This window comes from Grampus griseus (assembly GCF_964374135.1).
Source record: "Grampus griseus genome assembly, chromosome: 4".
Classification (NCBI taxonomy): Eukaryota; Metazoa; Chordata; class Mammalia; order Artiodactyla; family Delphinidae; genus Grampus; species Grampus griseus.
Window position 1 is genome coordinate 79,356,419 of NC_138997.1, and position 22,999 is coordinate 79,379,417.

The following is a 22,999-nucleotide window of genomic DNA, read 5'->3' on the forward strand; positions in this document are numbered from 1 at the left end:
AACAGTGCTCAAAAGACAAGCCAGCAGTAGCTGCAGCTAAGATTTCCGAAGAGAGAGGTTTTTCTTCTCTAAAAATGGGAGCATTGTGCTGATTTTGATTCTGATTTTGAAAACACAGACCACACAAGAGCTTCGGGAGCTTGCCTTTGCATAGAGGGTGAATCCTTAGCCCTTATGCCCTTAAATCTTATCCTAGACCACTCACATCTCATTCAAGTGACTTTCTATTGTAATGACACAACAGGCTCTTCCCTTCCACATGGCCTTTGCACTTGCTGTTCCATCTTCCAGGAGTGCTGTTCTCTTGTCTGTTCCCAAGGCTGGTGCCCCTTCTAGTTTAGAGTGACATTGTTCCTTCCTCAGACCATCCTATCCAAATAGCCCACCCTATCCCCAGACCCAATTGATCATTATACCTGAATTGCCTCTTTTATTCATTACTGTATTCTCAGCTTCTAGCATAGTGCTTGGAATGTATTGGAGGTCCTCAGTGCAAGAGAATGAATGAATAAGTGGGTGAATAAATGAAAGAATGATTGAATATAATTCACATTTTTTATTCTCTGGAGCCAGCAGTTAGATGGAGTTTGGTGGAAAAGATTAATTACCTTTTCTGTTTTCCTAGGCCAGTGGTTCTTAAAAGTGTGGTCCCAAAACCAGCAGCAAGAGATCAGCACCACCTGGGAACTGTTAGAAATGCAGATTCTCAGGCCCCGCCCCAGAGCAACTGAGTCAGAACCTTGGCGGAGGGGTGGGGGTGGGTAGTACCCAGCAGTCTGTGTTCTAGCAGATTCTCCAGGTGACTGTGAACCTTGAGAACCACTGCCCCAGTTCACGGATGCTGGACCCAGGTCTGTCTGATGAACTCTGTGCCCCCCAGCCCTAGAAGAATGCCTGGCACAGAGTAGACAGGAAATATTTGTTGAATGAGTTAATCTGTCTCCTCTTTCTTCGAAAGGTGCTCACCCCCTGCCGTACACACTGAAGGCACTGGGTATACAACTGTCAAGGAAGGGAGTGAGTGCCATTAAGAGGGCCAGAGGGAGGCCTCTTGTGCTCTGCACTGCAGACGTTGCCAAATTTAGAATCCTAGCTCACCCATCCCTTCTTCCTGTGGCCTCCGGAGCAAGAGGGGAGATTTCCAGCTGCTGCTAGATGCTAATTCGTTTTCATTTGACCCTTCAGTTCCTGCAAGTGAACCCAGGGGAGAGGGTGATGAGAGGCAGGCTTGCTTCACACACAGACCAGGGAGGAGAGCAGGAGAGAAGTGGTAGAGGTGGCACCAGGCCAGCAGCGGCACTGGCGCCCAAGGCGGCTGGAAGGGGCAGGTCCTTGCTGCTCATAGACGGGCTCCTTGTTTCTATGCCAAGTATTGCTCTTGGCCCAAGAGGCTCCCAGCACAAGAGAGACTTTCTGGGGCTCTCAGCCTTGCTATTTTTACACTCTGACTTCCAGGCCCTGCTTCTGGAACAAAACTGCAAATGACAACGTGGGCCACAGAGCCACTTAGAAAGGATATCTATAGCTTTCTGCTCTTACCACTGAACCGTGTCCCACTTCCCTCTTCTCCTTGAAGGCGCCTTCAGCAAGATTCAGTGATGCAGTGATGACATGACAGGAGACCATAAAGCTTCTTAGCAGTGAGATCCTGTAGGGAAGGGAGGAGGGAGAAATAGGTGGGATCTCAGTCTCTGCTGTGTGCCCGAGTGTGGAATAGGATCCTCGGGTTTCCAGTGGGAGAGGCTGCAGATCCATGGACCCGCTGAAGTGGCTGCCTGGGTTTACTGGATGCAGAATTAGAGAGGGAGACACGGAAGGGAGGACCCTATGCAACACCTATATTGGAAGTGTCCTTGCATGGATGTACCTAGTCTCCAGGGCAAATCTTGGTGCCCTCACTCACCAACTCTGTAACCTTGGTCAGGTCAGCTGGCCGGTCTCATAGCTTCAGACTTGAAGCCATTGTGTCCTTTCTTATGTGTCCCTCCCCTGCCCCTGCCCCGTTTATACACCTTCTAAATTCCCCCAAGCTGACCACAACTGATTTTTCTCAGATCTCTGAAAAAGTAACATCCATTTCTACATAGGGACATAGTTTACCCCCTTGGCTTTAAACCAAACTGCCGTCCTCTCCGAGCCTTAGAAATGGGATAACCATAGTGTGTCCTTCATAGGGCAGCAGTGGACACTCCACAAGCTCCTGCAGTAGAGAAGCAATAAAGCAGCTGGGTGTTTCAGCCCACAGCCCACATCAGCATCCCTGTTACTTTTACTGTTAATAACAGCACAGTTGTCACCAGCTGCTGAGAACCTCATGGCAGCATTACGAGAACTTGGGTTTAAGCCTTGAAAGGCCCGGCTTCTTGTCTTGGCTGGCTATTATTCCCACTCTTACCTTCTGATGGGATTGATGTGAGCATTCAACTAATCCCTGTTTTCAAGGAAAATCGTGCATACAAGACCAATATTTAAAACAGGTAAAAATGTTGCTGCAACAGTCAAAAGACTCTGGACAGGCCTGGAGTTCCACCTACCTGCACCACTGTCCTCCTCCCCCATTTGATAACATTTGAAAACCAGTGACCTGTTGAATAAGGTCCAGGGTACTTATTTAAAGGTGTACATAGTTCTATGTAGGAAAACAAAGCACATTGGGGCTTTGAAGATTAAACAAAATGAAGTGTAGTGGCACTGAGGTACCTCAGAAGGCATATTTCTTGCTGTTCCTGTGGAACCTATCAATAAAAAAATGAAACAAAATCTCAACTCCAGCCCAGGACTCTTTCCAGTTTATCATATTGTATTTCTTTTTGTCCATAACAACATTCACATATGCCTTCAAGGGAAGTAAACATGCTCTTAACTAGAAGCTAGTATTCCCGAGCTTTGTGAAGTTGCTCTGTTTTATGAAATTACGCAGAACTGATTTCTTCAGAATTCTCCTTTGCTAAGCGCCAAGTTCAATTCCCATCATTCAGGACTTCATTCACTTATTTCTCCCTGCTTCTTTGTGCATTCTTCCTTCTTATCTTCCTTTCTTCTGTCTACCCTTCTGTCTATCCATCCATCCACCATCTATCCTCCATTCATCCAGCTCATTGTAATTGAACACCTGCCATGCTAGGTGTTGGAAATATGATGGTGAACATGACAGAGATAATGTCTGCTTGCCCTCACGGGGCTTACATTCCTTACAACCAGGGTAGGGTGATGCGGAAGGGATTCTATAAATGATTCTGAACTGCTGATAATATTGTAGATGTGCCCACCTCACTTCCTTCATCATCATCATCTGATCATCACCAATCTTTAGCAACAGAATAACCCACCTTGTAATTTTTATTGCAACAAAATCTCACCAGAAATTCAAAATATAAACCAAATATAAGTGAATGGGTCTGGTTGAAACAGAACAGACCACTTTCTGCCATGCAGGCCAAGGCCCCTCTCAACCACTTTGGAAAGCCACACCTGAAGACTGCTGACCTTGGTCTCTGCCCTTGTGCTGATGTGATTTTATATTCTCATAGTGTTATGCAGCTATTCTTCGTATATGCTAATGTCCTAGCTGTAGAGACAACGGGGATACATGTGTAAATTCAGGCCCTCAGACCTTAAAAACAACAGAAACGGTAACTAGCGTCCTCTTTAGGTCCTTTTAGTTTCCATCTCGAGCTTGTTGTCTGAGCTGCTAGAATTGGACAAGGGAACACCCTTGGTAGGGTTTTCTCCAACTTAATACCAAGACCTGTGTATTTTACCTTTCCCATCCCAGTTGAAATATTTAAAACAAAATAACAGCAGAAACAACCGTCTCACCCCCTAAAACGGAGACAGGACAGAGGAGTGTATGCACATGTTTGTTTCAAGTTGCTTCTGAAAGATTTGGGTAACTTGAAATTATTTAATTGTGCTTAATTTCCTGTAGGGGGAGGGGAAATTTCCATCATAATTTGAGACAAGTGGCAGTTTTGCCTCTGGCAGATTTAAATGAGAAAAGTGAATGCTGGGATGCTAACCAACTGCATGAATGCACATCTGTGCCCATAGCCTTAATCAACTTCTTTGTTTGGTTTCTTTTTTTCTTCTTGCGGCTGTAGCAGCCTCAGTGACGCCAGCCCACAGGATGCAGTGACATTTGCTGAGAGCAAGGCCCACACACTTTCTCATTTAAATTGCTGTAAAGGCTCCAGCCTCGGGCTTCCCTGGTGGCGCAGTGGTTGAGAGTCCGCCTGCCGATGCAGGGGACACGGGTTCGTGCCCCGGTCCGGGAAGATCCCACATGCTGCGGGGCGGCTGGGCCCTTGAGCCATGGCCGCTGAGCCTGCGCGTCCGGAGCCTGTGCTCCGTCCGCAACGGGAGAGGCCACAACAGTGAGAGTCCCGCGTACCGCAAAAAAACAAAGAAAAAGAAAAGGCTCCAGCCTCTTGTGAATGACCACACAGAAAAGGGCCTCATCTTTAGAATGAAGTGATCCCTAGATTTAAAGCACAAGTTTATTAAGTTTTTCTACCTATGTATGTTGATAATAGCCACCTGCAATTCCTCCATTATGCCTCCCTCTCTATGGATTTCTTACTCTGCTTCCTTATGTCTCTCCTCTCTTCTCTAGCACTTTAATCCATCTCATACTCAACTCAAAGAAGGCCAAAAATGAGATTTTTAAAAAACAAATAGTTATCCAGTAAATTAATAAAATATTGATATAAGCCAGGGATGACTGAAATTGCCCAGTAGGTGTATTTTATTTCCCCCACACACATACAGTTCTTAAAAAATTATTTTTTGAATTTAAATGCCTTTGGACTTTGCACGTGCTTACCAGTTTGCCACCATCCTCACCATTCTCTGTTGTATCCCACACCTATCCTCCTTCATGCATTTATATTACTGGCCGGTTTTTAGAGTCAGTCTGGTTCCTTTTCGAATTCCAAGGCTTTTTCAGTCTGCCCTCCTTGGGAATCTTCTGTGTGCAGTTTAGAATGCTAGAGTATTACGAAAGACATGGCTACGTTGTAGATGTTTACAATCAAATGGGAGGAGTTGTTAAAGCAAATGAAAGGTATAAATCCAGTACTCATAAATCCAGTAACTCATCCAGAAAGCAGTTAAAGAACATTAGAGTTGTACTCATCGCTGGGAATGATATATGATCCCAAACAGTAAATCTTACCAATGTACAAAGGGATACAGTAGGTTTTGTGTGTAGCCGTGCAAATTTTGCTTGGGTAGTTGATTCTGACTAATGGAGCTTTAGCCTGTTAGTTCATAGGGTCCTTGGAGCTGTAAGATGACTTGATAATGGGTCCTTTATATCCACGTTCTCAAGCGTCAACCTTCCAGTTCTTTCCATGTTTCTTTCCGTATTCCCCCTCTTTCCATACTTCGTGTCCATAGGATGGCTTCAGTTCTCATTTGGGCTATGGACACATCTGTCTGTGGAATTCTCCTGACTGTTGGTAGTAAAATTGGAAGACTGTAATTGTTTCCTCTTTGAATAAAACCCTCTCTTTTTCTCCATTTTCCAGCAGATATATGGAGTGATCACTCCTTTCAGACTGATCCAGATTTGCCACCTGGCTGGAAAAGAATCAGTGACATCGCTGGGACCTATTATTGGCACATACCAACCGGGACGACTCAGTGGGAACGCCCTGTCTCCATCCCAGCAGATCTCCAGGGTTCTAGGAAAGGGTCCCTTAGTTCTGTAACGCCATCTCCCACCCCAGAGAACGAGGTAAAATGGAGTGTCTTTGTGATGGCTTAGTAGAGTGGATGTAACTTGTGATTTCTCCTTAGACTCATTGCTTCTGCCCCAACAGGTCATCCAGGTAAGCTTTTGATTTTCATGCATGTTGCATTTGAAACCGAAATGCTTCCTCTTAGTGAAGAGTGTTAATACCATCTTTCAGGGATGTTTTCATTTTTTTAATGGCTTTTGGTCTCTTGAAACACCATTTCAGGTACAGAAAGTAAGAGAGGCTGATTAATGAGAAGTGGTTAAGATTCCCTGGGGCTCACGGAGGCAGTAATTTACTCTGTAGGTGCTGTTGCATGGTGCTGGTTCCATAAAATATTTACACACAGAAGAATGTCTCTTGGCCAGATGTGTTATAATTACTGCATATCTTATTAATATCCGTGGGCTCATTTGACTGCATGGAGAGAATGTCTGCAGGAATAACCCTTGAGAGCCCTTAAATGCTTAATTTCTAATAAAAAAAAAAAAAAGAGGATCTGTTTATTTAGCAGAAGTGACATTGTTTTAGAAGTAATTAGCAGTATAAATTTGTTCTGTCCCTGAGGATGAAATCTGATGTTTAAACAAAGAACTGAGGCATTAAAAAATTCCATCGTGGTATTTACTAATACAAAAATCCCTGCAGTGAACCTTTGTGAATCCTGATAACTAAATATTCAAGAGAATTACAGTGGGAAAAGGTTAGAGTTAAGTAATGGCTTTGCTGGAGAAAAGAAGCTTCATTCCTAACACACGGGCACTTCTGCCTTTTTTTGATCACAGTCTTCTGCTCTTTAAACAACTCATTTTCTTTTACTTTGAGGACATGGAAGGAATTTGAACTGCGTCTCTTACCCCAAAGTTTCTCTACATATTTGCCGCTATTATCACCCTTCCTGTCTTTGAAAGTAAACAGCATCTTCCATTATTTACTTGCTCTTCTCTGGGAGGCAGGAAGACCTACATTCCAGCCACATTCCTGCTTTTACTGGGCTTAGGCATCTCACCCCACCTGGGCCTCAGATTCTCCATCTTTCAAGTGATGGGTTGAGGCGAGCTATAGGCCCCGTTGATAGACCAGGGCCTTGGTTTGTTGGTACTTGGCCCTGATGATCAGATAATGTGCTTCAGTTCCACTGAATCACTTAGGATTTTGTTGCTTATCACTGGGTGATTTTGATAACTTTTTATTAGCATAATATTCCTCCTCTCAGGGCACATCCCATTGAGTCGATTTCTTCGCCTTATGTGAGGTGTGCTGGGGGATAAAGATGAACCAACACCGGCTGCTCCTCGTGGAGCTCAGCATGAAGTGGAGCCCTCTTCCATTCCGGCCCAGTTACCTCTTGGCATTTCTCCCTGGACCGCAGAGTGGCCTCCCAGGGGCTGAGCAGGCCAGGACGCCCCTGGGCTCTCACTGAGGCACAGAGCCCCTCTTTCTTCTTCACCTGTACTGCTTGGCTCTCGGCATCTCTGTTAGAATCTTTCTCCATTCCAGGGCTCCATCCCCCTTATTGTAACCCTTTACCATCTTCACCCCCAGGGAGTGCCCTGCAACCAGAGAATGCCCGGTTGGGAAGGGGGCCTTGGCACCAGTATCTGTCCATTACAGACAGGGAAACCGAGGCACAGAGAGGCCAGTGACCAGCAGCCACGCTGGCTCTAGAACGCAGGGTTCCCGAATCCTCCTTGAATTACAGGTCAGAGTCCTTCTCCCTTGGCTTCCCTGGCTCTGAGATCTCAGCCGACCTGCTTTCTCTTGGTCCAGAGGTGAGGAGATCAGACTAACTTTGAGATACCATTTCTGTTCAATGAATCTCTTGTCCTCTGTACGTGGAAGAAATGAAGTTTGTCTCGGATCCCACCTCCTGAGGCTGCGGCGTGGGTGGGGTGGAGCCCAAGGAGGGCATCCCGAGGTTTATGTGGCTCCGATTTTTACTTCTTTGATTAATATGGTAGACTTTCACTTTCATGTTTTCTGTGAAAAGCCTTAGGAAGAACGCAGCACAGGTGGGCTGCTGGCCCTGGGGATAATTATTGAGAAGCAGAGTCCTCTTCTCATCCCTGAGCCACCTTCTGATGCCCACTGTTGCCTGCTCTGCCCCGTCCATGCCCGCTTCCACCCCCCTCCCGCTCACTGCCTAGCCCCCCTTCCCAGGCTCCGACTGTGTCCTATGGCCGCCCTGCCTCACTTGCTCTCCTGGAGTTCAGTGTTTCCATCACATCCCCACTGGTCCGCCTCCCAGCTGCTCTTCATGACTTCTTGTGGCTCTCAGGGTATTTTCATAAACGTCACTTCATTTGTCCCCTTCAAGACTCTTCACGCAGCAGAGATGACAGCTATTATGTTTACCATTTAAGGGAAGAGGTGACCGAGGCTCAGCAAGTTGAGTAACCAGGCAGGTGGCGTCAGGGTGGCAGGATGGTTCTGTTCCTCTCTTCTGTTGCCATCGTGTTGGACAAAGCCTCATCCCTCCAAGAAACATGGTAACAAAGGTGTAGTTTTTTGAAGCTTCAGAGAGAGACCCATTTCCAGCTCTTTAGTTTTCTTTATTAATTCTATGTATTTATTTTTGGCTGCGTTGGGTCTTCATTGCTGTGTGGGGGCTTTCTCTAGTTGCGGCGAACAGGGTCTACTCTTCGTGGCATTGCCCGGGCATCCCATTGCGGTGGCTTCTCTTGTTACGGAGCACGGGCTCTAGGCACATGGGCTTCAGTAGTTGTGACTCGTGGGCTCTTGAGCACAGGCCCGGTAGTTGTGGTGCACAGGCTTAGTTGCTCTGTGGCATGTGAGATCTTTCTGGACCAGGCATCGAACCCGTGTCCCCTGCACTGGCAGGCGGATTCTTAACCGCTGAGCCACCAGGGAAGTCCCCCAGCACTTTAAATAGACCAATGGGATAGATGTTCTTTGGATCAACCTTTCGGTTGTTTGCTTCACGTACATTTTTTCCCCTGGACATCAGGCCATCCGCTAAGTCAAAGAACCAAGCAGATTTAAAAGGCAATACATTAAAATCCTAGGGGCAAAGGGATGAGCAGATAGGTAGAGAGGAGAGGAAGGGGAGAGGTGGGGGAAGACACAGACTGCTGCGTTCCCAGGTCCGGCAGGTGCTGACACAGATGTTAAAGCAGAAGCACTAAGGGTAATCGAGTGTTTAGAGCACCAGCTTCATGCCTTGTCTCCTTACTCCTCATAAAACCCTACGCATCTGTGCGACAGTTGTCATTAGCTTCTTACATTTGACAACGCACACAGAGAGGTGAGGGAGCTCGCCCAGGATCACACACCTAATACCTAGTGGAGTCAAGCCTGAATGGAGGTCTGCTGGCCCCTGCCCCTACCCCAGGTTTCCCTATGTGTGTATGGAGGCTTGGAGAGCCTTGAATGGCTTCATCTCACTCCAGGTGACATATGCAGCACCTTCTAGAAGATGACTTCTCTTGATAACATTGTCTCAGGTGCTAATACCAGTTGAAGAGAAATGATTATGTCTTTGATGCCATTTCTTTGGTCCCTAAATAGAATCTATTTTGACTAATTTGGAAACATGAGAGAAAGCAAAATGTTAAGGGCGAGAAGAAACTTGTAATATGTCGCGTCAGAAACGCACATCTTACACAGATTTTTCCTGAGCTGGCTTAAAAAAAAAAAAAAAAAAGTGCCAAATCTGTTGACTCAGCTTCACAAAAGTTTAGGACGGAAGGGCTTCCTTACAGTTTGAAAATTTTACATTTCACATTCCAAAGTTCACCAGGGAAGTGTTAGGCGCAGCACATAATGTTCCCTCTGCATACGCCAGCAGTATTTTTTGAAAGTTTATAAACTGGCCGGGAAGCATTTGCTGCTGAAATTTGGCCCAAAGATGATCTTCCCCCAGCCCATCAGTTTGTTCCAAGTTACTTAGATGTTGAATTTTAGAGAGAAGAGGGAGCTACACAAAATATTGTAATGAATAACTATTGGCCCGTAAGCAAGCCTTACGTAGAATCCTTCCAGCAGAAGGTGTTTCCAAGTTCCTTAAGGATAAGAGTATGGAGGACCAAGTGGGTCTGAAGCAAGGGAAGGTCGAATTGTTTCTCAGGACCGTGATTTCTTGTTGATCACAATTCACTCTGTTCTTGCTGCATTGCCTCTGGAGTCTGGGAGGGGCCTGAGCAGCTAACTCCCCAGGAGGGGCAAAACCCACGTATTGCATTAGAACCTATGGATTTTCACATACATCTCGAAATAAGGTGACAACATAAAGGGGCCAGTCTGTCATCATTTTACTGAAATTCTTGACCTGATCAAGTAATCATGACATTTTAGAGCTGGCAAGAACCTTTGAGAAGGGCTTAGTGAATGCTACGGCAGTATTTCTCAGCCTGGGAGCCAAGGATGGTGGCTAGGATGTCCTCTGGGGCTTGTAGAACATGCTAAGTTTCCTTATTTTTACCCCAGGCCACTGAGCTAGACTCTCTAAGGGTAGGGCCTGAGAATCTGCCTCTATCATAAGCGTTGCAGGAAATTCTGAGTGAGTACAAGAGCTGGTCTTCTAGCAAATTCAGTCTCCCTGTTTTTATTTATATGTCACTTCCCCTTCAATTCTTTGGCTTCCCGCTAGCATCTCCTGGGAAGGATTGTTCTCACCCGTCTGCTTTGAAAGCCCTTTAACCTTTATTCCATTGTGTCTCTTTATAGTATTCTTACTTGAGGCACGTCCGCCTCCCTTTTGGGGGGTGTCGGGACCTGCCCGCCTCGTCTTGTGTCCTCGGCACTTGGCACAGTGCCTGGTACGTGTCAATGTTCATTACATGTTTGCTGAATGAAGGAATAAACCAGCTTTGTAGCAGAGGGAGCTCTTAGTTGACTTGCTGTAGCGGCAGAGCCAGCACTAGAGACCCAGGTCTCCTGATTCCCCTCTAGATTGTAAATAGTGCTACTGCTGACAGAGACTAATTTAATTGCACAAGCATTTGTCAGTTTGTCTTCCAGTTAGATTCTTTTTTTTAACTTCTCTGGATTTTATTTGCATCATAAACCATAACTGTTCTTTTGATAGTGTTGCATCCAGCAAAACACGGAAAGCAGTTTTAAAAGAAGGAAAAAATATACACACATATGTGGATACAGTGCTTATTAACATTGACTGGCCTATTCCTTGGAATTCCAGAATTCCAGGTACTCTGCCATTTATCATCAAGGCTACACATACCAAGGCTCAAGTCTTGACAAAAGAGGATTACGAAGCATAACTCATAACCCTTTGTAGTCCCTAGGCTCTCAAACTTTTTATTCTTACAAATGCCTTAGCAGAGATAAGGACACTGCTATTCCTGGGCACTTTCAGGCAGCCAGCCCCTGGGCTAAGGGCTCATGTTCTTGACCTCACTGTGTCCACACGCTGGTGGGAAGTCTTCTAAGATCCCAGAAGAAAAATATGGAAGAAGAAAACTCTCAGTAGTCAAGGTTATACCGTCAGATTGATTCCCCTAGTAGGTCACGAGGGTGCCATGCTGAAAGGTCATGAAGGGTCATGGCAGGTGCCGTGCTCCAGGCGCTGGGTCTGTCCCCACTGTCTCTGAGGAGCTAGGGCTCCAGGGCTCTCAAGAACCTGAGTGTCATCACCGTAATCAGGATAAGGGGTGCTGCAGCCTGGCCAAGGTCAAGACGAGCACCAGGAGGGTGTGTCCCCAGCCATAACTCTGACGCCACCATCTCTCAGCTGTGCAAGGCTTTAGCTGCATTGCCTGAGAGATGACCGATTGGAGGTTGTTACCCATGGAAGATGGTCCCTGTTCGTCCTCTACTCTCCTTTACCTCTCTTTGTGTCTGTCTTCCCTGGGGCATGTTGCTCGCCTGCCTTTTCCTCTTTTATTGTCTTTCTCTTTGTCTCTTCTTTCATCTCTCACTCCCATCACCCAGACTGCAGACTCTCTGTACAACCCAAGCATCTGTGTTGGCGTCTTTTTTCTTTAAATGATTAGCTAAAATGTTGTATTCTCTCTTCTTAATTAAAAAAAATAATAATAGATGAATAGAATATATCGGTCTTAACATTTAGGACAAACTGTTTTGTCCTTCATTGCCCTTGACTTAAAAAATAATAGTCACTTAAATGGAGGAGAAAGTTTCTCATCTTTGATGTCAATGAAAATTTTAAACATGGGAAGGAAAAAAGGTCTTTGGCCTGTTCATAGCATGTAATGTTAGTTTCCATTTTTATTTGCTTGAGTTTTGTGCTAAAGGGTTTCTTCAGGAATACTTATGTTATTTTAAGGTTTTGCAAAATCACTGTATAGGGCCTTTGTTTATTTAAATCTGTAAAAGTTGATTGTTGGAAGTTTGCCAGCTGACTCCTGTCTCCGTAGCATGAGAGCTAGATCCATGCAGTCTCAGAACCATAATCAACTTTTACTTTACAGGGACTCCTACATCCAGAGAGTAAATACATAAAAAAATTTAAACACACACGTATAGAGAAGTGTTTGATAAAAATGCCAAAGCCTTTTCTGAATACTTGTTTTAAAAAATGCTCTTCTTTCACTCTTTGTAGTCCTGACACAGTGTCTTTTGGGTATAATTTCTGATATCAGATTCCCTTTGTCAGACACACATGCCTTTTTAAAAATGTCTTCACAAGAGCACAATTATCTTGAATCTTCCCAATTCACCATCTGATTACATTTTCAAAGTTCAACCTAAACGAAAACCAAATAATGCTCACGTGTAAATGATGGTGACAATTCGGGACCATAGGCTTGTTTTCTTTTTTAAAAAGAAATTTTAGCTTAAAATTTTATTTTGTACTTGATATTTCCAGTCCTTATCATGCGTGTTTATTAATTCCCCTATGATGGTAACTCGAAACATTTTTCGGTCACTGGCCCTTCTGAGAACAGAAAAGTTGGGGATAAAATGCAGTTGCACAAAATCCCACATCCATTTCAGGGGGTTCATCGGTCACCACAACTGACAGGTTAAGATTTTCCTGTAATATTTTCTCCTCAGTGAAAGCTGAACACTGCTTTTGGGGATGGAGTGAGGAAAGAGGTGAGGGGCTGGACAGCATTTCTGCTCTGTGCTCAGTAAAAGAGATTATTTTTAAAAAATAAATAAACAGCAGTGGTCCAAGTTCTGTTTTAGTTTGAAAAACTGCAGGTTGGGTGCCTAGTCCAGCAAAGAAAGCAACAATGACACCAACTGTGTAGACGTGATAATGGATCCAGATTTGCAATGACCATGCCCTCAGAGAGCCCTTCAGAGCCAAATAAATGCATTTTTTCAACACCTGGGACATTGGATCTTCACTGCTTCTTGCTTTGAGTGGCTTTAAAAATTGTATTGTGTGCGGAAGTTATGGGTCAGTACTACTGTCTCATTTTCAAAGAACTTTAGTTGTAAAGTTACTTAGTGGAAAAGTTTCTCTTACTGATTCATTATTCAAGAAAAGAGATTTTCCTGACAAGTGGAACAAGTTCATAAGGATGAACTTTATGGGTGTCTTATTAGTATCATTTATTTCCCCAAATGTCACGTGAAAAATATTTGAATATTCAATCAATATAGTAGAAAGAAAACAAATGTTTCCGTTGTTGTCCGAGGTGAATAAAGGAAGGAGTTGTTTAGATTCGAAGGTCTATCGTCAGAGGTTGCCCAGCAAGGCAAGGCTTTGCACTTTGTTCTATAACTATGTTTAGAAAAGCATTTCGTGATCGAATATTCATTTGTGAAGAGGCTTGGGTGGCAAGGAAGTAGAGTTTTTTATGAACAAGAGGAATTTACATTAGATTGTCTAGAGCTATTTTTTTATTAGATTAAATCTCAGCAAGATGAGGTCAGGCTGGGTTCTTTGCCCTCCATCATTGCCATTTTTTTCTTTTAAGTGAAAATAATTTGGCCCCCAGCTTTTTTATGCCCTTAGCCGTGGACATTCCCGTTTCCATCCAGCACATCGACAAGCATCATCCCTAATTCCACCTCCACCTCAAGAAAACAGTTCTGTTTGGTTAATAGGAGACAAAAAGGTGCCTGTGAAATTAGGTACGCTGGGCATTTAATACTTTGATGCATAGTGTGTGCTTTTAAGACCACATTTAGAAAGTATCGATACCTTCAATGTCTGGTAATGACGTTCAGCCATTTGTTTTGGTAAGTAATTAAAGCGCCCTCTCTTTCCTCCTGCCCTAGGCCTCAGGTGTTGATCTAGATCAAGGGAGAGCGAGCTCACATGCTGCTGTTAGAGTGAATTTGTTCCCTAACCCATCCTGTGAATATCAATGCTAACAACAGTGTCTTGTGTGTGTGTGTGTGTGTGTGTGTGTTTTCTTTTTTTTTTCCTTTCCTTTTCTATCCTTTATTATTTTCTTTCTTTCTTTCTTTCTTTTTTTTAAATCAATGTGCTTTTTCCTTGTGAATAATTATATGTCTAGAAACAGCCATGGAGTGATTTTGCTGTTCTGAATGGGGGAAAGATTAATAGTGACATTTGGAAGGCAAGTATATTGTCAGATTTTAGCTCATTTAATATTTTGTCCTTTTTGCATGGCTGTGGCTGCATCTTCTTTGTGAATATCATGCATTCTGCAGGGACGGAGTGATGGGGCTTCTGGCTAGGGCTGTGGGACTCACACGTGTCGCCTTTTTTGATGTCTCCCATTGTGAATGACTTCAGGCTGATTGCCCCAGGTTCCTGTTGTCTTGTAAGAAGCGGCACTTGCACCAAACCGGCATCAGCAGCCCATGCATGCCTTTTTCTGCCTAAGCTCACATACACTCTCTGCCTCGTGCTGGGAGGACTTCTCTCCCCTTTGATATTTGAGGCCATGTACTGGGTCATTCCCCTTTCTACATTAACAGGGATCTCTTTTCCTCTAGGATTTGCATGCAGCCACAGTCAACCCGGACCCCAGTTTAAAAGAGTTTGAAGGAGCAACACTGCGCTATGCATCCTTGAAACTCAGGTAGGGCGTTCAGAGCACCTGCCGTAATGAGTGGCTTTGTGCAGCTAGAGATTGCAATAGAATTCTAAGTCCAATTTTCTGTTTTTCTTTCTAGAAATGCCCCACATGCTGATGATGATGATTCTTGTAGTATCAACAGTGACCCAGAAGCTAAGGTTTGTAAGAAAGTGCTTTCAGCGACCAGGTTAATATTCTTGCATCAAAATAATGACTTTGGATAACGGCCCAGTTTTTTACAAACCATCAACCCAGAGCCACTTAATAAGGAATTAGTCCTCAGTCCTCTCTCTTTCCTAATCTCCCCAACAATTAAAGTAAACCCCTCGGCCAAGTGAGGTTTGGGAGGATTTCTGTAATCATCACGACTCTGCTTGTATCTCACTACATCAGTTCTTTGTGCATCGCAGTAAGTTAAAATTATCGTTCGAACAGGTGGGCTTCAGAAGCCTTTGAAGATAAGCCAGGCTCTGCCTTGCAGTGCCATGGGAGGGGCGGTGAACAGGTGCCACAGACCCCTCACACCCACCTCCTCCAGGGCAGCCTCGCACCTGTGCAAAGCGAAAGTTCCTCCTCATTCCTGTCCTAAACACAGGCCTGTTTCATGGTGGGGAACCAGCAGGACCAGCTGACAGGTATGCGACCTGTACAGTTGCACGGGGCCCTGCGCGGAGAATCAGGGCCCCGTGTTTTTCTGTGCAGTTGCTCTCTTGACGTTCTGCATACTTTTACCTTTGACTCTGTGCCCTGTAGATGAAGTGCAGTGGGGCAACGGAGTGTGCCCCGGGGGGTTGGAGCCTTGCCTTACACACAGTCCCGCCACCTCCCTACCTGCGCAGTGTTTCTCAGCTGCCCGTTCCCCTGCTGCTTGGCACCTCAGGCCCTGCCCCCCCCATCCCTGCCCCCCACCCAGCAGTTACTGTTGCCTTCCACCCCTGTAGGGAGCTAGGTGTGAGCCTGGGGAGAGTTGATGCCGGGTACACAAACTCCATGGTGTCTCAGGAGGGGACAAGGTAGTGGCCTGCCCAGCTCAGGCGGACAGCACAGCAGTGAGTTCGCGGGTGACTCAGTGAGGCCCCGCCCACTCCCAATCCAGGTACCTAGCGTGTCCCGGCACAGGTGTTGCAAACAGAGGGTCATCCATTTGCTGTGGGCTGGGGTGGTGAGTCCACGGGGAAGGGGGATTCTTGGCTCAGTTTCCCCACCCCTGGCCAGGACGTGGTGCATCGGCCTAGCAGCTGATGGTCTGTAGCGGTGGGCAGCCTGTGATGGTCTGCACTCACCCTGTAAGTATCCCCGTGCCCGAGAGAGGGTGACATTAAATGACAAGCAAAAAACACCATTAGGAGTTGAGAGAGAGAATGCAGAAGAAAGGATAAAGCTTCATGTCTTAATACTTTTTACAGCTTCCCCCCCCCCCCGCTTTTTGAACATGGGGCCATGTGTTTTCATTTTGCATATTTCATTTTCATTTGCAAATTATGTAGCTGAACCTAGATATTTTTCTGAATCCCAAAGTAGATCTGTGTCTACGAATAAAACAGCAGATAGGTTCCTGTAGCAGTAGTTCAGTGGGGAACACCGTGCAGGTTCAAAACCTTGGCTCCCTGGCCGGAAGCTGCCACATTGCCATTGGTTCTGTAAGAATCCCAGGGCTTCTCTGTTGCTCCTAGTTTGCTCAGCTTCCTTCTAAGCACAGCCTGATCAGGTTAAGGCTGCTCCAGAGCCAGCGGTGTTCTGAACAAGTTCTTGGTTAGCCTCTGACACCCTGGCCTTTAAAGATAAATCTTATGGCAAGGAAGGGAAGGGACCTAGTAAAACAGGAAGGCAGACTGTCAGTAATTTGCTTTGCTACCAAGTGTTTTATAAGGGCTATCAGCAAAGACTGGAGGAGGAAGGGCGAGCAGCAGCAATATTTTTCTCCACCCGGAAGGGCTGGGCCAGTGATGTCTGTAAAGCTGAGTGTGAAATTGACAATAGTGGACCGGAAGGGTGATGCATGGAACGGAGATTGAATGGGTAGCGGGAATTGGAGGTAATTGAGCTATTACCGAAGAGGGTGCTTTCTCTTTTTCCCCCTCAGTGGTATTGCTTACTGAACTCTTGATCTACCGCTGTTCTATTCCCAACGTGTCTATTCTAGCACCTATTAGGAATTTGTTTATGTTAATAAGGAGGCTCAGCTTTCTTAGAAGTAACTAAAGTTGCACTTAGTTCTAAACAAAAGAGCATGTGTATTGTGTTATTTATTTTTTATCCTTCTTTGTTCTATAAAAGATCTGAGGAGACTTATGAAAGCACTTACAAGCCACAGAAAACATAAGGGAAGAATCAGTGCATCTGTCTGTACTGGGACAGTACATGGAGTTAGGACAGATCAGACTGGGGAGGAGGAAAAAGCACAGGACTTTTTTTCAGAGCATAGGACTTGGCATAGTTAAGAAAAGTGACCTTTGGGTCCATTTTTGTACCTCCAGGTGATTATTTCTACTGAGGACTTTTATGGTAAATGGCATGAATTCCTGTAAGGGCATCTCAGAATCTTGAAAAAAACCTCTGCAAACTACACGTGCTTCTAACTGCCCCCATCCCACCCGAGATTCTGAAGGTGCCCCATGCTATAGAAGGTCACTGTCACTCTTGAGGACCCTAAGTCTGTTGGGAGGGGAAAAGGGTCTCAGAACCCTGCTTTCTATGAATCACACTGTGCATGAGGGAAAAGCATCTCAGTTCCTTGTGGAATATAATGGTTTTTCTAGCGCTTTGTTATAAAATAATTGTAATAATGAATATTTATTGAGTGCTAACTTTTTGCCAGGCTTAGTCCTAAAGACTTCGTTGCTGTTGACTCTCATCCTCACAGAAATTCAAGGGGCTGACTGTCATTATTGCAGATGAGGAAAATGAGGCATAGAAGATTGAACATTAATATTGATACTGTCTTATTAACTAAAATAGGCTTTATTCATTCACATTTTCCCATTTTTTCCACTAATATCCTTTTCAGGACCTAATCTAGGATACTACATTGCATGTACTGAGCTCTTAAAAAACTACTTCACGTATTCCTTTCCACAATTCTCAGATTTATCATTCTTAATTCCATTATAATATTCCATTTAATTAATAGCACCGTAATCTGTCTAGGCACCCAGTGGCCATAGGAACAATTTCCAGTACTACAGGGCAGAGTTACAACTTCATAAAAATAGGTGGCTTTTTTTCTTTTAAATCATTGCTTTGGTACAGGTTGCTAAAACGGTATTACCGTGTCAAAGGCTATGAACTTATGGCTTCTGTCATTTATCGCAAAACTGCTTTTCAGAAAAGGCTACGGCGGCATATAATTCCATCTGTAATACCCTAGAAGACACCTTTATCCACTGCCCATTATTCTTTAGGCTTTGTCATTTTTACTTATTTACCTTATTTTATTGCATGTGAGCTACTACCTCCTACTTTAAAACTCCCCCCTCTTAAATTATCATCAACATAGGACATTTGTTTTGGTAGGTACAAAACCCTATGTTTATTATGAAACTCCGTGTTTCTGTCCTTTCTTGGCTGTCTTTTGCCCTTATTTTTCTATGCATTTTTTAAATAAAAATTTTATTTTGGAATAATTTTGGATTTACAGAAAAGTGACAAAGATAGTACAGAGAGTTCCTGTATACCCATCGCCCAGCTTCCCCCAAGGTCCTATCTTACGTAACCGTAGTACACTTGTCAAACCTAAAAATGAATAGGGATACGAAACTATTAACTAAACACTTTATTCTGATTTTACCAGTCGTTCTTCTAGGTCCTTTTTCAGTTCCAGGATCTAACTCAGGACAGTACGTGGTGTTTAGTCCCTCTGCATTTTTAAATTCAAAACTTTGTTATTGTAATCTTAAAGATGTTTTTCTAATTATTTTTTTCTCTCTCTATTTTGCGTCACTGCTCCATGTGAAATGTTTTTAAATGTCTGCGTGTACAAGCTTTTTGTAGATAGTTGCCTCTTGTGCCTCATTTATCAAGAAGGCAATTTCTAGTCATGTCTGAGCGGCCAGGTAGCTTGCACTTCTGAATCCCCACGATTCTGCACTCTGCCCCCTGGGCTCATCCTACTACCTTAGAACCCTAATTTAGCCCTTTAAAACGTTCCTTTTCTCGTGGCATGTGGCTTATTGCTGGCCAAATGCTTGACTAGAATGATTAACCCTAAAATAAAAGCCAGTTTTAATTAAATTGTAGAAAACTGAATGCTTTGAAAAATATGTACGAATACCTTAGAGTGCTTTCCTCTCCTTTGTGTTCGCTATGCTCAGACTTCTGTAAAGGAAGTGTTCTGCCATCTTGTGGACAGTATTAAAATTACGTCCCTAAAGAAATTAGCATTTCATTTGAAGTCATTGAATGGCTTAAAGCTAGAAGTGACATTAAAGGTGATCGAATGGTCCTCCTTTACAGGTGAAAAAGTGAATCCCAGAAAATTTGTGTGCATAACTTTCCTAGGGTTCCACAATGAGTGGTGGAGATGGCATTCAAAGGTGGGTCTCCTGGGCCTCTGACCAGGAGTCAAGAGTGTGTAACAAATCATTTTCAGGATATTTGTGAGGAGAAGTAATTAGAACTGCTTTCAGAACACTGTTCTTCGGTATCCACAACAAGGGAACTGGGTAAGGAGGATTATTTTTTCCCAAGCAGTTCTTGGGAACTTCTCTGGGTTTCAGCTTCCTCGGCTGTAAGATGAATGTGTTATCGTCTCAGAAGTCACTTCTGGTTCTGAGAAATTTTCAGATCTGAAATGAAGTGAGCAGTCCTGATCTATGGCGTCTGGAGATTAAATAGTTCAGTCTGGTCTATCTCCAGATCTGGAGAAGGAAAGAAAGAGTAGTTTGAGCCCAGGGCTGGAGAGAGGGAGCTGGCTCCGTTTTCTGAACACACGCTCTGCCCACGCCCTGCACTGTGCTAGGCACCTACATGCAATTTTCCTGCAAACGCAAGGTACCGTGGTTGTTTCCCCCATATTACAGATGAGAAACTGGTGCTTTGAACAGGGTAAATAATTCATTTTATCACACAGCCAGTAACTGGTGGAACTGGGACTCAAACCTAGTTGTATTTGACTCCAAGGTCTAAGGGAGCGTCGTGCCCACCCACTCCCAGGGATCGTTTCCCTAAGCTTTATGGTCGCTGGCTGCCTGGGTGTCTGAGGTGGAGGTAGCAGGGATGTCAGAGGTAGGCAGGGTGGGGGGGACTGGAGAGTCATTGCTTGAGGACAGACTCCCCCTTCCTTTCCGGCTCTCCCAGATGGTCTGGCCCTTGGCAGTGCCTTTAGACTTTACAATGCCCATATTGACAGATCCAGATTCAGTTGTTCTGGGGCCGGACAAGGTACTGCAGTTCTGCTAAGCTCTCGGGCGCTGCTTATGCTGCCGGCCTATACACAACACGTCAAGCAGCAACAGTAAAAAGTTTGAAACCAGATAAATAAGGTGTCATTTCTGTGCATCCTCTGCAGTCTTCCTACACAGTACCTCCCAGTTCTGTCATGGCCACTTGCAGCCAGTTCCCAGCTGCTCGGAGATGTCTTTCCCAGGCACTGGTTTTCGTGAAAGCTTTGCCTGTCTCTGTCCTCTTTTGTTATAACCTGCCCCAGATGGAGAGAAAAGAGAAAGAGGTGATACACATCAGCTGGTCAGTAGAGTTGACAGAGGAACGTCCTGAAGTGAACGGTGAATGAACATGAGATTCTAATATTCATCTGTAAGCTTTATTTATCTGTGCCCTCCCTTGGTTCCTATTCGCATAGATTTTCCTGAAATAATTATATTAGTGGCTACTGACTAGATTAGCACTAATAGATAAAACAGGAAGGGGTAGGGAGTATCTTTTCTCATTCAGATTTATTTCTGGTCTATGTAGCAAATTCGTTAGCAGTACTTAGCATTTGTATGGGATTTTTATGTTTGCATGTAGTTCTTAGAATTGATTTTTGTTCATGTGGCACGGGTTATTTTCTTTCAGAAATCCTGATCTGTATGAGAAGTTTGGGTTTGATTTCTGTTGTTGATTCATTAATTGAGTCAAAAACATTTATTGAATGCTTAATGTTAAAGGAAAGCTGTGTGTTACAGTGGCTAAGAGCATGGACTCTGGGCCCCGACTGCCTTGATTCAAAGCCAGCCTCTGCTACTTACTTAGCTGGGTGACCTTGGGCAAGTTACTTAGCCTCTCTGTACCTCAGTTTCCTCATCTAGAGAGTGGGCATAATAATAGTACCTATCCCACAAGACTATAGTAAACATTAAGTGAATTGATATAAACATAAGATCTATGTCAAGTGCTTAGAACCACCTCTATCATACTTTATGCATTAGACGTTATGACTCTTCTCTTACAAGGAGGAACGGCTATGTCCCCTGCCTTCACGGGGCAGACAACAAACAGGGAAATTCAGTGCATTGTGCTAAGTGCTGAGCTATCATGTCATGGATGCTGAGCTGGGGACATCTATCCTGGCTGGGAGTAAGGGGTGGCATATGGTTTTCCAGAAGGAGATGATGCCTAAACTAATGAGTGTACTTGCACTGCAGCGGGATTTAGCGATTCTCTCCCAAAATGTAAATGTAAGTGCTCAAAATTAAAAAATAATTTTATATGTAATTTTGTGTTCATTTTCAGCAAATGCTTTTAGGAACAGATCTATTAAGATGAGGCCCACCCATATTTGTCCAATACTGCAGATAACATTGTTTCTGTCGTCTGTTAATGTGTACGCATGTTACAAGCTATGCCCAAACTTGGTAGCTTAAAGCAACCATTGATTTTGCTCCTGAAATAAATTTTGTGGGTTCAGGAATTTGGGAAGGGCTCAGTGGCGCAGTTCCTTTTTGATCCACATGGGGGCATCTGGGGGCAGGTGGGGCTGGAGAATCCACTTCCAAGATGGCTTCTTCACTCACGTGCTTGGTGGCTCAGTGTTCCTTGGCCACTGTCTCTCTTCATGTGGCATCTCATCCTCCAGGGCCTCTCTGTGTGGCTTGGAGTTCTCACAGTGATGGTCTCTGGGTAGGCAGGTGTACTTCTCACATGGTGTCTGGCTTCCAAGAAGCAGGAAGCTTCCTGAAGCCACCAGGTGAGACAAGGCTGTTTCAGAAGATGGCATCCCATCACTTCCACCCTGTTCTGTTGATCAGAGCAGTCACAGCCCAGACCCAAGGTGGAGACACAGACTCTACCTCTTGAGGGAGAGTGTCAGGGTCATGCTGCAGAGAGCATGTAGGATGCAGGGGAGAGGGTGCTTTATTCCTGCCATCTTTGGGACCTACAGTCTGTGACAGATGTTATTCTCACATTTTAGTTATTCAGCGAAAACGCCCTTAGTGAGGGGCATAACTGTCAACACAGTTGAATCAAGAAACCAAGGCACGGAGCCAATGACGAACATACCAAGTCCTGGCAGAATGAGATTTCATCCTCTCATGAACGGCTTTCAGGTCGACATTCACAAAGAGAAAATAAGGACCATCTCAGTCAAGCCTTAGGAGAGGTGCAAGGAGCACAGAGAGGCAGAGTTATCTGCCCAAGAGTGTACAGCTCGTCTGGGAAGAGCACGACTCGAGCCAGGCTCCTGACCCTGGTCCAGCGTGGTTTTTCCACTGAGCATGGCGACACTCACTGTCTCTTGGACACTGAGCCATTGGCCTTCGATACTCATTTTTGTCTCCGGGCCCAGAGGCCAGCTTTTGTGTTTCTAAAACTGTTTTCCTCCGTTTATTTGCCAACATGACCATGCATAATGCCGTGTTTCTGGCAGAGCCACGGCTCCCTTTCCCTTATTAACTTCTGGTCACTACGCTTGCCTGAATGAGCAGTTGAGGAGTTGGCAGCCACGGGAGCCCCCGGGTTTTGAAAGGCACCGTTGAAATGAGCTGCATTGTTATCCACCTGTCGACAGCTGCGCCCTCTGGTGGGCAGATGCCTAGATGGCTAATTAAGGAGAGGCAGACTTCCTTCTTCCCTTGAAGGAAGGAAGCAGGAAACAGGTGAGGTGATGGGCGGCCCCCAGCAGCAGGGGTGGAGGTGGGCATCCTGAGAGTGCAGGGGCAGCAGATGTGTCAACCTGGCCCCGTGAGATCCTGCCAGAGAATTCTGGGCCGTGGCTATTCTCAGAGCTGGACAGCCTCAGGTAGAAGCAGCAGCAGTGGTACCTTCATCGAGCAGGGCTGGGTCCTCTAGGAAGAGCCAGTTGGTCGAGCCCTGAGGGTGTCCCGAAGCTGGCCTTCCGAGGCTGCCCAGAAACTTGACAACACATACCAGGCGTCCTCT

The 22,999-nt window shown here is 44.9% G+C and overlaps 1 protein-coding gene across 8 annotated transcripts in view; it reads left to right on the forward strand.

The window, feature by feature from the left end:
* Positions 1–22,999, forward strand: part of APBB2 (amyloid beta precursor protein binding family B member 2) — a 374,441-nt gene that overhangs the window by 251,373 nt on the left and 100,069 nt on the right. For 5 of the 8 annotated variants that reach the window (XM_082652792.1, XM_082652791.1, XM_082652796.1 and 2 more), the window contains 3 exons: positions 5,529–5,737; positions 14,601–14,686; positions 14,781–14,841. In XM_082652792.1, the coding sequence (XP_082508918.1) occupies positions 5,529–5,737; positions 14,601–14,686; positions 14,781–14,841 (356 nt within the window). Of the gene's footprint in view, positions 1–5,528; positions 5,738–14,155; positions 14,219–14,600; positions 14,687–14,780; positions 14,842–22,999 lie in introns of all 8 variants that reach the window. The other 3 variants (XM_082652795.1, XM_082652797.1, XM_082652799.1) reach the window with 2 other exon arrangements.